Source organism: Diabrotica undecimpunctata, chromosome 7, assembly GCF_040954645.1.
Source record: "Diabrotica undecimpunctata isolate CICGRU chromosome 7, icDiaUnde3, whole genome shotgun sequence".
Lineage (NCBI taxonomy): Eukaryota > Metazoa > Arthropoda > Insecta > Coleoptera > Chrysomelidae > Diabrotica > Diabrotica undecimpunctata.
In genome coordinates, this window is record NC_092809.1 from 24,607,970 (window position 1) to 24,622,254 (window position 14,285).

Genomic DNA, 14,285 nt, shown 5'->3' on the forward strand with positions numbered 1-14,285 from the left:
CAGCCTAACGTACACATTAATTTTGAAATTATGGTCAAAAAATGATCTATTTTTTTTAAATGTTTTGTTTTGATTATAATTGAATAAAAAATATATTTTCAGTAGCATAAAACCTTTACTTTTTCTAGGGATTCAGGCGAAATATTTATTTTTGTTTTCATACATATACTAATAATATAAGCACTCTTTTTGTATGCAAATCCTTTGAAATTTAAAAATTTTCTACAGAGGAAATACTGTGAATAGGTAAATAGTAGTAGATTTGCGTATTGTGTTTCACTGTTACTCACAATTACAATTCAATATGGTATTTTAGATGAGTTATAATGAAATTTAATAAAATAAAAAATATACACATTACTATAACCTACCGGTTATTATATGCAAAATACTTATACAATATAATAATATGAAAATAAGGCACAAATAAGTTCAAACGCAAAACACATTAAATGTCGACTTCAGACGACTTTACACCGGCAAGACAGAAGGCTTGTATAAAAACAAAAGTTCGACAATAATATCGGTTATCAATGTTGACGATTGCAAATTGCAAGTTATGAGACAATAAATATATTTTAAAGTAACTCAATACTGACTGAGTCATCTATTTTATAATAATAATAATAGAATAGAAAAATAATTTAGATATATGCTTACATATGTGTCTTTATACAAATATACACTTCGCAAGGGCTTAAAAAATTTGATGGGTAAAATTTAACCGGCGGCCGTATCCCAGACGAGCGCGTAAAAAAATACCAGTAAGGCGCGCCAGTGTGTGAGACTTGTCTACTTGTGGTGTTTACTGTTTATTTATACTGTATAGTATTTTTTTGTAAAACTAAAAGTTTTTATATATCTGGTTTTGTACTTTTTTCAAAATGCGCTGTGCAATTGCTTGTTGTAATAGTGATAATAAAGATAAAATATTTAGATTTCATACATTTCCTAAAGATAGTGTGACCAGAAAACTGTGGATTGTATCTTGTTGTAGACAGGATAATTTTAATTGTAATAATGCCAGAATTTGTTCTAAACATTTTAAAAATGAAGATTACCACAGAAATCTACAGCAGGAACTTTTAAATTATGTTTCTAAAAAGGGTCTAAAACTCAAACCTGAGACAGTACCTACTCTTTATTTGCCGAAATCGAAATCGGCTACCCTTTCAACCAACCAAAAGAAACGCGTACAAAGAGCCGAACACAGAGAGTCCAAAAAGTATGTTGAACAGCTTCTTACTACTTCTAGGTCAACGACGTAAGTCTAAATCTTTATTTTTATTAATTATTAGTCATAAAAAATACCAATGCATAAAACAATCAATTTTTATGCCTAGAAAGGAAAAGCATACTTTTCTTTTCAGTAGGTATGTTTTACATTATTCTAAAAGGATATTACTTACCTATCTTTCTAAGAAAATGATAAATAAATCTCACATCAGATGCATGACAACCATCTGCATGCATGGTAGCTGGCATCAATTCACTACTTGTTTTAGTCTTAATAAAAATATATGTTATTTTTTCAGTCAAGTCAAAGTTCAAGCTCAAGAAGAATATTGTAGTCAACTTAATATTGAAGATGTACCATCAACATCTCAGTCAATAGGGTATGTTAATAATAATTCCAGTAGCAACTTGATTGTTTTCTAAAACCTATTTAAAAAAGTATGCAGACTAATATGCTTAATTTTTAGGGTAAACACTAATCCTACCAATGAGGCTTTGGAACTTGCAAATTCGAAAGAAAAAATTAAACTTTTAAATAAACAAGTAGCTGAACTGCTTCAGATAAAATCAGCAGTAGAAAAACTTTTTACACCGAGACAATTAAAACGTTTGCAAAACCCAAAAATTCGTACTGTATGGTCTGTGGAAGAAATATCCCAAGCTATATCCTTACATTCAACTGGTAGTAAAACATACCGTTTATTATTAAAAAAAGGATATCCCTTGCCTGCGATTTCAACTTTAAGAGCTTGGACAAAAAAAATTAAGATCATGCCTGGCATTTTAAAACCTGTCATTAATATTATAAAGAAATCCGACTTGACAGATTGGCAAAAGGTTTGCATATTATCATTTGATGAAATGAAAATAAGAACAGCCTATGTCTTCGACAAAGTTAATGATGAACTATTGAAGCCATACAATTACGTACAGGTTGCCATGTTGAGAGGTTTGCTAGCTTCATGGAAGCAACCTATATTTTTTGATTATGATAGGAAAATGGATATACCATTACTATTTCAAATCATTCAGACTATTGAAGATGCTGGCTTTTATGTGTGTGCTATTGTTAGTGATTTAGGGGGAGGAAATAGAGGTTTGCACAATAGTTTACAAATAAGTCCAGAAGAACCTTATTTTACAAGTCCAACAAATCATCCAGTGCATGTACTATGTGATACACCACATCTGTTAAAATTAATAAGAAACAATTTCTTGGATTCTGGATTTATAATTAATGGACAGGAAATCAATAAAGATATTCTTTTCAAATTGTTACAAGTAACTTCACACTCAGATCTTCGCATTACTTATAAACTAACCCAAGAAATGTTAGAAGTAACTGGAGCCCAAAGGCAGAAAGTAAAATATGCTGCTAAACTGTTTTCCAATACCATTGCACAATCAATCAACAGATGTGGAACTATGGGCTATTTTGATAATGAAAACTGGATGGAATGTGCCAAATTTTTTAAACTGGTAATTTTTTTTAATATCTATGTCTCTTTCTGTAAGCCCTCATATTTTTGTGACGGTATTTATATATATATATATATATATATATATATATATATATATATATATATATATATATATATATATATATATATATTAATATATATTAATATATATATATAAATATATATATATATATATAATATATATATATATATATATATATATATATATATATATATATATATATATATATATATATCTTGTTGAAATTTTCAATTGTTAATAAAATAATAGTTTTTTAATAGTAATAGTAGGAATTGACTTTAATTTTCTTTTTTATATTACTTATGTTTCTTTAAAGGTAAATGACTGGTTTGACTGCCTCAATGTAAGAGTGCCTCACCCTGATAGCAGAGACAGAATGCAAGGTTTTGGAATAAAACCAGAAGTTCAATATCAAATTATTAACGAAATGAGTGATTGCATAGCCCAGTTACGTGTTAAAGGAAAACATTTACTGATGCCTTTCCAAAAGGGTTGGTTGCAATTTACATACTAATAACTTTCTCTTTTTTACATGATTTTGCCATTAATGGTTTTTCTGGATCATGCTCATTATTGATTATTTGTTTTAGGAATAATACAGACCAATACTGCCCTAAAGAATTTATATGCAGATATGAGGGAGAGATTTAATGTCCAATTTATTTTAACGTATAATTTAAATCAAGATGTCCTTGAAAATTTTTTTTCTTCAATAAGACGACGAGGTGGACTTTATGATCATCCTGACCCTGTAGAATTTAGGTGCAGGCTAAAAAACTATATTTTGGGAAAGAATGAAGGAGCCTTATCAGACGCAGGTAATACAGAGGATGATATAGTCAGTGAGGGACCTGTCCAAAATTTAGGAGAAATTCTTTTAAGTGGAGAATTTTTAGCTGATTTGGCAGAATCATCTGATGTTCCAGATCCAGGCAATACAGATAACGATCTGGACCAGCTACAATATGATGCTATAGAACATCTGAGTGGCTATATTTGTCATAAATTGCAACTGCCTGTATCAACAGATACTTCTCATTTTACATGGACAGACCAAATTTCTGAGGGAGGTTTAAAAAAGCCACCAGAAGAAATGGTTGCAAAAACAAGCGAGCTGGATAGAATTTTCAACCAGCTTCATGGGAGTGGACTTAAACCAGGAAAAAATTGTTTGAAAAACTTATTAACATCATCTAATAATGTTGATTGTGACGATAATATAAAGACACTTTTCTTTAGGTCAAGAATTTATTTCAGAATTAAGGAGTTGAATCTTCATTTAAAGGACAGTAAGGCAAAAATTAAAAGAAAAATGTCAAAAATCGTAAAATAATGCTTGTCCATAAAAATTTTCTCTTTTTTTATTTGCCAACATTTCTTCTTTTTCTTCTTCTTCTAATGGCACTACTTACTAATTGGCCTGCTTAACAATGTTCTCCCATTTTACCATGTTGATTACTTTGCTTCACCACTGCCTGATTCATAGTTTAAAGATTTTCCTCTATATCCTCTATCCACCTTTTATTGGGCCTACCTCTTGTCCTATTTGCTTGGGGTTTTAACCTCTGGATTACTTTTACAGCTCGATTATCTGGCATTCTTTTTAAGTGGCCAAGCCAGTTTAGTCTTTGTGACTTTACAAATCTAACGATATCTGCGCTCTGCAGTAATTCATTTTTATTCTTCATAAACCATTGCTATTTTTGAATGTTTATGTGTTAAAAATAAGTGCTTTTAAAAACGTTTGGATAAACTGAATGATGTGCATAGTTATGCAACTAGAAAAACTCCATTATAATATCTTTCATTTTGTAGATTAACGAAGACCCAGAATTCATATGAATATATCAGTTTAAAGCTTTTTAACATGTTACTGTAAAATTGTTATTTTTTTAGACGGCAACCTTAAATGGTTCTTTCATATCGATTTGTTAAGTAAGACACTAGCCTCAGCCTACTATGCATTTTGCAATAAGAACTGCTTTGGAAGAAATCAATTTAGCATCTTCCAAAATAAGATATTTTCTTTGTTAAATCATGTTATCATTATACGTTTAAATACGTAAAATATACGTACAAATTTTGTGTACCTTCATTACCAGTCTTTTGTATCTTTTTAAACATCTGAAATATTGAACTCTGGAGTATAAGTTAATTAACCTGTAACTACGTGTAATAAAAGATAATTAAAACTTGTTTTATAAAAGATATATATGTTAACAAAATAACTGTACCAAAAATCAATAAATTTAAATTAACTTCAAAATTTTATTTATGATTAAAATATTATAATAACATAATTTTATCATCTCTTTATAATTACTATAATTAAATTAGCCAAATTATATAAAAAACTTAAAATTAAAAGTCTTTCCTATACTACATTCAAATGTTGCGGGAATAAGCGATCTTGACTACGTCATGCGCGAAAGCGAACCGATTTTGGAACATTATGTATCATACCTTGTGTATTCATTGTACCATGATGCATGCTTATGCTTAATGGCTCGATGCTTGCGTCTTGCGTGTTCGGTTCACGTTCGGTCGTTCGTTAAACGGAAATAACTTTACGTGACGAATAAAATTTCGTTCACTTTTTATCCGACCATCGGGTTGTTTGTATGATTTGTACTCTATTAGCCATATTCTATTATTTCTTAAGTGCAATGGCTGCCAACCAAGAAAGAACTTTTATAATGATCAAACCCGATGGTGTTCAAAGAGGCCTTGTTGGAAAAATTATCAAAAAGTTCGAACAGAAAGGATTCCGACTAGTAGCAATGAAATTCATGTGGGTAAGTAATTTACAATAGTTTTAAATCTAAATTATACATAAAACACCACATGGCAAATGGCAAGGTCGTTCTAACTTGCCGGTTGGTGTCTGGCGTCTTAGTAGTTATCGATTTTTATTACATACTTTGCTATATTTTAATATATCTATTTTGTAAAGTCGAGTAGAATTATCTTCATTACTTGTAAAATTCTAATTGCAATAGTTTGAAACGTGAAACGTGTGACTAAGCTCAAGGTCATTATCAGTTAGATGCAAAATAATTATCCTAATTAAATTATCAACCATATATCTATTTAATCCCATCAAATTTATATTTCTCCAAAAATTGTTTCAATACATATATTGTTGCATTTTGAAAATTTTGGAATTAAGGCTATTTAAAATTGAAAAATTAAATTATTCTATTCTACCCTATTCTATAAGCTTATACCAAAATACTATAAGCTATAAGTCTTCCCTTGTAAAAGGGATTTGGTGTTCATAATCTGATTCGACGAGTTAGAAGTTTGTTTTGAATTACATTTCTTAATTTTCTGAAACAGCTTATAATCAGTCAATATTTGATTTACACTAAAAATATCCACTAAAATAATATTTTATTGAAAGTAGAAAGCCTAGATGGCTCACTCCAGGTACCTGTTTTGTAATTTAAATTCAGATAACTTTTTAACATTGATATTCACTATCAACATTCAAGTACCTTAACTGATTAACTTTTGGATATTCATTAATGGTGACCACAGTCCTGGTGTTAAAGTATAATCAAAGAATATAGACGCATATAGGACAGTTCAAATGGGCGATTTGGTCAGGGTTGTGACTGCATCTCACTGCATAAACTCAAACCGTGGCCGTCGGCTTAAAACCATCATCATGAATGATGTAGTTAGGGGGAAGTGGGAAAGGAGTATAAACGGAGCAATTTATTTAACTTATGCATCTACCTGTAATCTAATTTCGATGCCATTGAATTGGAAGCTGTTTTTTTCAACAAAATCTTTAGTTTTAATATATTAAATTATTAAATTTTTAATTTTAAAACTTTAAAAGGTAAGATATTTACAATATTCAAAGTATTTATTTTTTTTATTACATGTAAATAATATTTTATAACTTTTAATTAAAAATAGGTTTGTTCCAACACTACGAAAAACCACATAACTTTTTATTATACTGTTTTCTTGCCCAAAAATTTACGAAGCATTTTTTAAAAATTTCAAAATTTTTCAACCAAAAATTTAATTTTCTTGGAACTTTTCATCAAACTTCTTAGACAATTTTGACTTCTGCCCTTTAATTTGCAAGATTTTCATTCCACCAGGGTACTTTCCCGTTGAAATTCCTCACAGCGCTTAAAGACAGTTATCTTTAAGCGCTGATATGACAATGAAATTGTGCGGCAGCCACATCTACATTGAATGTATGTCTTATCGTCCCTTTAATCTTACCCACATCTTACCTAAACAATATTCCAGGTGTGCTTGACATGCTTCTCAATTTGTTTTACCGACCAGTCTTCTGTGTTAAGGTCTTGATTTTGCCTCTTTAGACGGGTCCTGAAAGTTTCTTCGTCAAGTTTTTTTCTCGGAGACGCGGGTGAGGACCATGGGGCGCTTGTGCATATTATTTGGAACAATTATATTTAAGTTTACTCCCTCCCACGGGCCCGCAATAGTTTTCACCACTTTGTCACTTCACATTCACACAGTTGTCCATTTTTTTTATACTCGTTAACACAGTTCACCCACAGGGTCCCTAAACGATACTTTATGGAACCTCAGATATGATATATGCGTCTATATTCTTTGGTATATGTTTCCCGCCTGCAAAACTAGTATAGTCACCATCAGTTTTTTTAAATTTAATATTTATTTAATCTTTTGGCTAGCATATAAAATTTAGTATTTAATTGATTAAAAATAACTTTAAAACCTTTAAAAAATATTATGCTTATAAAGTAAATGCAATGTAATAAAAGTACAATAATAAATTCTATTACTACATGGTAGGAATCTTATGCTTTACATGTGTGGGATGCAAAAATAACCCAGATTAGTGTATTAACTGGAACTTAAATTACATTTAAAAAATTAATTTTTCTATTTTACTATTTTGTATAACACACATATATTAATCTTATACAGGCATTTAAAGATTCTAAAAGGTATATAAGGAGTGGGTGATGAAAAATCTGTGACAAAAGACATACAGCTGATTTTGCCCCGTCTTTTTTTAAACAATTTTAATAAACTTAAAAAATATTTTTTTTTTATAAAACTTTTGTTATACATATTAGAGAAATATGGTTAAAATAAAAGTTGTTTTAGAGTTTCCAAATTAAAATACATAAACAATTGACTGAGATAATTGCAAAAAAAAATTATACAGTAATTTATAAATGTTAGTAACCTTGTTTTTTTACATAAAGACATGTAATGTAACTACTTGAAATTATGGCAAATAATGAGTTATTAAAGTGTGCTAAATTTAACCAGATTGACCAAATATTTTATAAGTTATTCAATTTGTTTATTCTGGAGAGAGCTTATCTATTGCAATTTACAAATGACCTCTAGAGTGACTGTTCGGGCAAGTCTAGTTGTTTAAATAATCACTCTCTAGGATAAACAAATTAACATATAAACTATTTGGTAAATTTATTTGAAATTTAACACACTTTAATAACTCATTAACTATCACAATTTTGAGTAGTTACTTTACATGTGATTATGCAAAAAAAAACGAAGTTATTAACATTAATAAATTACTGCAAAAATAACTCAATCAAATGTTGGTGTATTTTAATTTTGAAACATTCAAAATTAACAAACTTTTTATGGTGTACAACTTTTATTTGAACCACTGTTCTCTAAAATATACAACAAACTTTTTATAGGCAAAAAATACTTTTTCACTTTTTAAGATTGCTTAAAAAAAAAAAACAAAATCAGCTGTATGTCTTTACCTATTTCTCATTAGCTACCCCTCATATACCATTTAGAACCTTTAAATATCTGTATTAGATTTTTTCAGCTTTTTTTCTTTCTTGGTTGGGGTATATGGCCAACAGAGTTAATAAATTTACTTATAGTTTCGATGAAACAGATTAAAATATGTGATAAAAAAATAATTTTTAGAAAATGTTGCTGGACAATAGCAATCATTTTAAAATCTGTTTAGATTGTTCACTAAATAATCTCCTACACAATTCTCTAGGAAACAATATTGAATTTGATCAGCTATCCCTTATATACCGTGTAGAACCTCCAAAGATGTGTATTAAATTTTCGTGTGGAATCGAATGATTTTTCACAGGACTGGTGTATTAGTTTGTTCAGATTTGTGTCATAGTACATAACATAATCAATATGTTATTGATCATCTTATCATACAATTGTAACACATAATCAAATTCTTATTTTTTAACTTACCTAAATTAAAAGAAAAAAAATAACTAGTTAGAATAATTTACAATTTGTTAGTGCCATGACGATTTTATTACAAAAACTACTATCATCAGTTCCAAATGTTTTACATAATAGTTGAATTTGATTATTTCTCAATGATTTGTTATTTTAGATATAGTACCTTTGTCTAATAACCACCTAATTTTATTCAAAAAATTATATACAATGTCCAATAAAGACCATATCAAAGGTTTGCAATATTTCAAATTTCAATGAAAAATACAGAATACATAATTTATCCAGTTGATGGATTAATACTTTATGGGGATCCTTCTTTACATTCAAAGCAAATCTTCAACCTGTCCTTAGTTTTGTAAATACTTTTGAAGCAATTTGATGTAGGAAATACTGAAGATTGTAACATTTTTATCAAGTTGATTTTATTTTTAACATAACATGTTTATCTATACTATAATTCCACTATTTGGAAGAGTGATTTCATCGTTTGAAGGCAGAGAAGTGAAAGACATGAAAATCCAGTGGCGTACTCTCACTTTTATTTCAATGTTAATTATATTATATTTTTTGAATATTATTTGTTCGAAATAGGCCACAATATAAATTGATTTACAGGTTTTTACTGACGTTTCGATCTCTATATCCAAAGACCGTTTTCAAAGATATACACGATAGTTACATTTATTTTATTTGTTTATTATTATATATTTATATAATATTATTTATTTAATCTTATATTATCTATTTTTTTTTCTAACTTTAAAAACGGTCTCTGGAATAGAGATCGAAACGTCAGTAAATTAACCCTGTAAATAGATATATTGTGGCTTATTTTCAAAATTCTCCCTAAAAATACAGAATTCCACAAACAAAAAGCTATAAAAAATAAATATATCATTTATATATTTGGAAACGGTCTCTTTATAGAGATCGAAACGTCAGTAAATTAAACATTTAAATATATTTTGTGGCTTATTCCTTACATTCCCCTAAAAATACAGAATGCCATAAGCAAAAAGCTATATTGACGGATTCAACCGTTACTTGATGGAAATTCATTTTATGTAACAATAAAACACTGAAAATTTTGTTTTAGAAACTTCCACAAAATTTATTATAAAATCTTATCACTACAGCTGTTTCGGCAGAGTGCCTTTCTCAAGTGATCTATTTTTGGTATGCATTTACAGTTTATAGTCTTTAACGAAACCACTTTATAGTCTTTAACCAACTTTAGACAAATAGTTCTCCCCTCCTCAACCTATTTGGTAAAAGACTATACTGTGTAAGTGCATACCAAAAATAGATCACTTGAGAAAGGTACCCTGCCGAAACAAATCTAGTGATAAGATTTTATAATAAATTTTGTGGAAGTTTTGAAAACAAAGTTTTCAGTGTTTTATTGTTACAAAAAGCTATAAAAAACAAATAAATTTGCAGAAAGCTTATTGATGCTACCCGGCTGTCTAAACGAAGTTACGCTAAAACGTCGATTGACGTAACCTGACCAGGTTCTAATTTTGTTAAGATGCTCTTAAACCAGCGCTCAAATACTTCGGAAGTCATTTCTTCATGATAATCTCCTGTTTTTCTTGACTCATATTGAAGCAAACCATCATCAAGGAACCCTGTATCACTTCCTATATGGATAATGATCAAACGTCGTCCCTTTCCTGATGGAGCTTTTAATCCTGTAAAGCAGCCTTCTATAAATGCTTCGCGTTTACCTTGTGACATTTAAATCTTACCAATCTTTTCCAACTGTATGACCTTCGTTAATCCAGGTTTCATCCAAATATGTTTTCCGTTCAATGCTGCGAAGTGTGCGAGATATCTTGGGTAAAAAGTAATTGTTTTCGAGCCCTTGAGAAATTTTTTCAGTGTTGGAATTTTACTCCGAAAATAAAATGTCTTGTCTCGTCATCCAAAACAATGTTTTTTCTACCTCTATTACGTTTTACTTGCTTTTTATTTTCCGATGTATTTTTAAGCACATGATAAATACAACTAATGGATACTTTTGTTAAACTGCTACAAATATCGACCGCTTGGCTAATATTTGATGCCATTTTTCTGTATCATGCAATTCAATTCCTTCATATCGTATCACTACCTTCTCTTCTGACGTTAATATTTTGTGGTCTTCTCTTGGAACAACTCGGTTGTTCGTCCATTATATTTTAATAATCACAGAATATAATTAAAAATTTACTATAAAACGACAAACTCCAATAGCACTAGGATTATCACCACAAACTTCAACCGCAAAAAATATAATCACAAAACGCAACAGAAGCACTCCCGCCAGCACCGCCTATGTAAATTAACGTTTCTTGCTTCGGCAGGTGCGCTGCTATTACCGCTACGATGCTTTACAAATTCCCAAGTTGCCAAGTTTTTGAAACAGAATGGGAATGAAATCTAACATAGCAATTTTTATTTTATAAACTTAAATATGTAACAAAACTGAACATGTAATTAAAATTTATTTCAATACAATTTTGGGCTAAATTTTTACTATTGAAAAAACTCATTTTTTGGAATTTTTATGTCGGTAATAATCGCTGCGTGGAAGAATTCAGGTTTTGTATGACCACCCTAACCCTGTAAATAGATATATTGTGGCTTATTTTCAAAATTCTCCCTAAAAATACAGAATTCCACAAACAAAAAGCTATAAAAAATAAATATATCATTTATATATTTGGAAACGGTCTCTTTATAGAGATCGAAACGTCAGTAAATTAAACATTTAAATATATTTTGTGGCTTATTCCTTACATTCCCCTAAAAATACAGAATGCCATAAGCAAAAAGCTATATTGACGGATTCAACCGTTACTTGATGGAAATTCATTTTATGTAACAATAAAACACTGAAAATTTTGTTTTAGAAACTTCCACAAAATTTATTATAAAATCTTATCACTACAGCTGTTTCGGCAGAGTGCCTTTCTCAAGTGATCTATTTTTGGTATGCATTTACAGTTTATAGTCTTTAACGAAACCACTTTATAGTCTTTAACCAACTTTAGACAAATAGTTCTCCCCTCCTCAACCTATTTGGTAAAAGACTATACTGTGTAAGTGCATACCAAAAATAGATCACTTGAGAAAGGTACCCTGCCGAAACAAATCTAGTGATAAGATTTTATAATAAATTTTGTGGAAGTTTTGAAAACAAAGTTTTCAGTGTTTTATTGTTACAAAAAGCTATAAAAAACAAATAAATTTGCAGAAAGCTTATTGATGCTACCCGGCTGTCTAAACGAAGTTACGCTAAAACGTCGATTGACGTAACCTGACCAGGTTCTAATTTTGTTAAGATGCTCTTAAACCAGCGCTCAAATACTTCGGAAGTCATTTCTTCATGATAATCTCCTGTTTTTCTTGACTCATATTGAAGCAAACCATCATCAAGGAACCCTGTATCACTTCCTATATGGATAATGATCAAACGTCGTCCCTTTCCTGATGGAGCTTTTAATCCTGTAAAGCAGCCTTCTATAAATGCTTCGCGTTTACCTTGTGACATTTAAATCTTACCAATCTTTTCCAACTGTATGACCTTCGTTAATCCAGGTTTCATCCAAATATGTTTTCCGTTCAATGCTGCGAAGTGTGCGAGATATCTTGGGTAAAAAGTAATTGTTTTCGAGCCCTTGAGAAATTTTTTCAGTGTTGGAATTTTACTCCGAAAATAAAATGTCTTGTCTCGTCATCCAAAACAATGTTTTTTCTACCTCTATTACGTTTTACTTGCTTTTTATTTTCCGATGTATTTTTAAGCACATGATAAATACAACTAATGGATACTTTTGTTAAACTGCTACAAATATCGACCGCTTGGCTAATATTTGATGCCATTTTTCTGTATCATGCAATTCAATTCCTTCATATCGTATCACTACCTTCTCTTCTGACGTTAATATTTTGTGGTCTTCTCTTGGAACAACTCGGTTGTTCGTCCATTATATTTTAATAATCACAGAATATAATTAAAAATTTACTATAAAACGACAAACTCCAATAGCACTAGGATTATCACCACAAACTTCAACCGCAAAAAATATAATCACAAAACGCAACAGAAGCACTCCCGCCAGCACCGCCTATGTAAATTAACGTTTCTTGCTTCGGCAGGTGCGCTGCTATTACCGCTACGATGCTTTACAAATTCCCAAGTTGCCAAGTTTTTGAAACAGAATGGGAATGAAATCTAACATAGCAATTTTTATTTTATAAACTTAAATATGTAACAAAACTGAACATGTAATTAAAATTTATTTCAATACAATTTTGGGCTAAATTTTTACTATTGAAAAAACTCATTTTTTGGAATTTTTATGTCGGTAATAATCGCTGCGTGGAAGAATTCAGGTTTTGTATGACCATAACTGCTACTTACGAATAAGAATCAGTTACACTGTACGGCATCTTGTGGTTACGTCTGCTATAGAGAAGCACAAATAAATGTACTAATTATAGAGACTAGGATTAAGGATGAGAAAACTCAAATTAAACGGGTAGTTTTCGGGGGCCGCTGAGTACATTTAAATTTAAGGACATTCGGCGTTTAAACGATGAAATCACTCTTCCAAATAGTGGAATTTTACTATAATTTACTATTTATGCTGTAACTCTTAATTTTCCTTTTTTTGTTAGCCTTCTGAAGAACTTTTGAAGAAACACTATGCTGACCTAGCTGGCAAACCTTTCTTCCCAGGTCTAGTAAATTACATGAGCTCTGGTCCAGTAGTGCCAATGGTATGGGAAGGTTTGGGAGTAGTAAAAACTGGCCGTGTACTCCTAGGTGCTACCAATCCTGCTGACAGTGCTCCCGGCACCATTAGAGGAGATCTCTGCATCCAAGTAGGACGTAACATCTGCCATGGTTCAGACGCTGTTGAATCAGCAAACAAGGAAATTGACTTGTGGTTTACTGAAAAGGAATTAGTACCCTGGACACCAGCTGTCAAAACTTGGGTCTATGAAGACTAGATAAAATACTCTTACTATCTTTTGTATTATTTAATAAGTAACCAATAACAAAAATAAAATCTCATCACTAAATAAAAATATTTGGTACAGTTTATCTTTTTTTATTTACCAAATATCTTTCATTTAATCTAACCTTTTTTTTATGAGGGGGGTGGTCCAAATGTTCGAAACATACCTCGGTTCTAGAAGGTGGGCAGAACCTTCCAACCTCGGTTATGCAGGACTCCTCCAGCGTAGCCACGATGATATCCGAGGCCGCGCGCTAGGGTTGTTCGGACACCATCACCGCCAATGCCAAAGACCTACTTGCTAAAAAAACACCT

At 30.5% G+C, this 14,285-nt stretch overlaps 1 protein-coding gene across 1 annotated transcript; it reads left to right on the forward strand.

The window, feature by feature from the left end:
- Window positions 1-5,295: 5,295 nt before the first annotated feature.
- Window positions 5,296-14,054, forward strand: awd (nucleoside diphosphate kinase). Its single transcript, XM_072536867.1, has 2 exons — window positions 5,296-5,534; window positions 13,627-14,054. The coding sequence occupies exons 1-2, from the start codon at window positions 5,361-5,363 to the stop codon at window positions 13,960-13,962; spliced, it is 510 nt and encodes a 169-aa protein (XP_072392968.1). The 5' UTR covers window positions 5,296-5,360; the 3' UTR covers window positions 13,963-14,054.
- The last annotated feature ends 231 nt before the right edge of the window (window positions 14,055-14,285 follow it).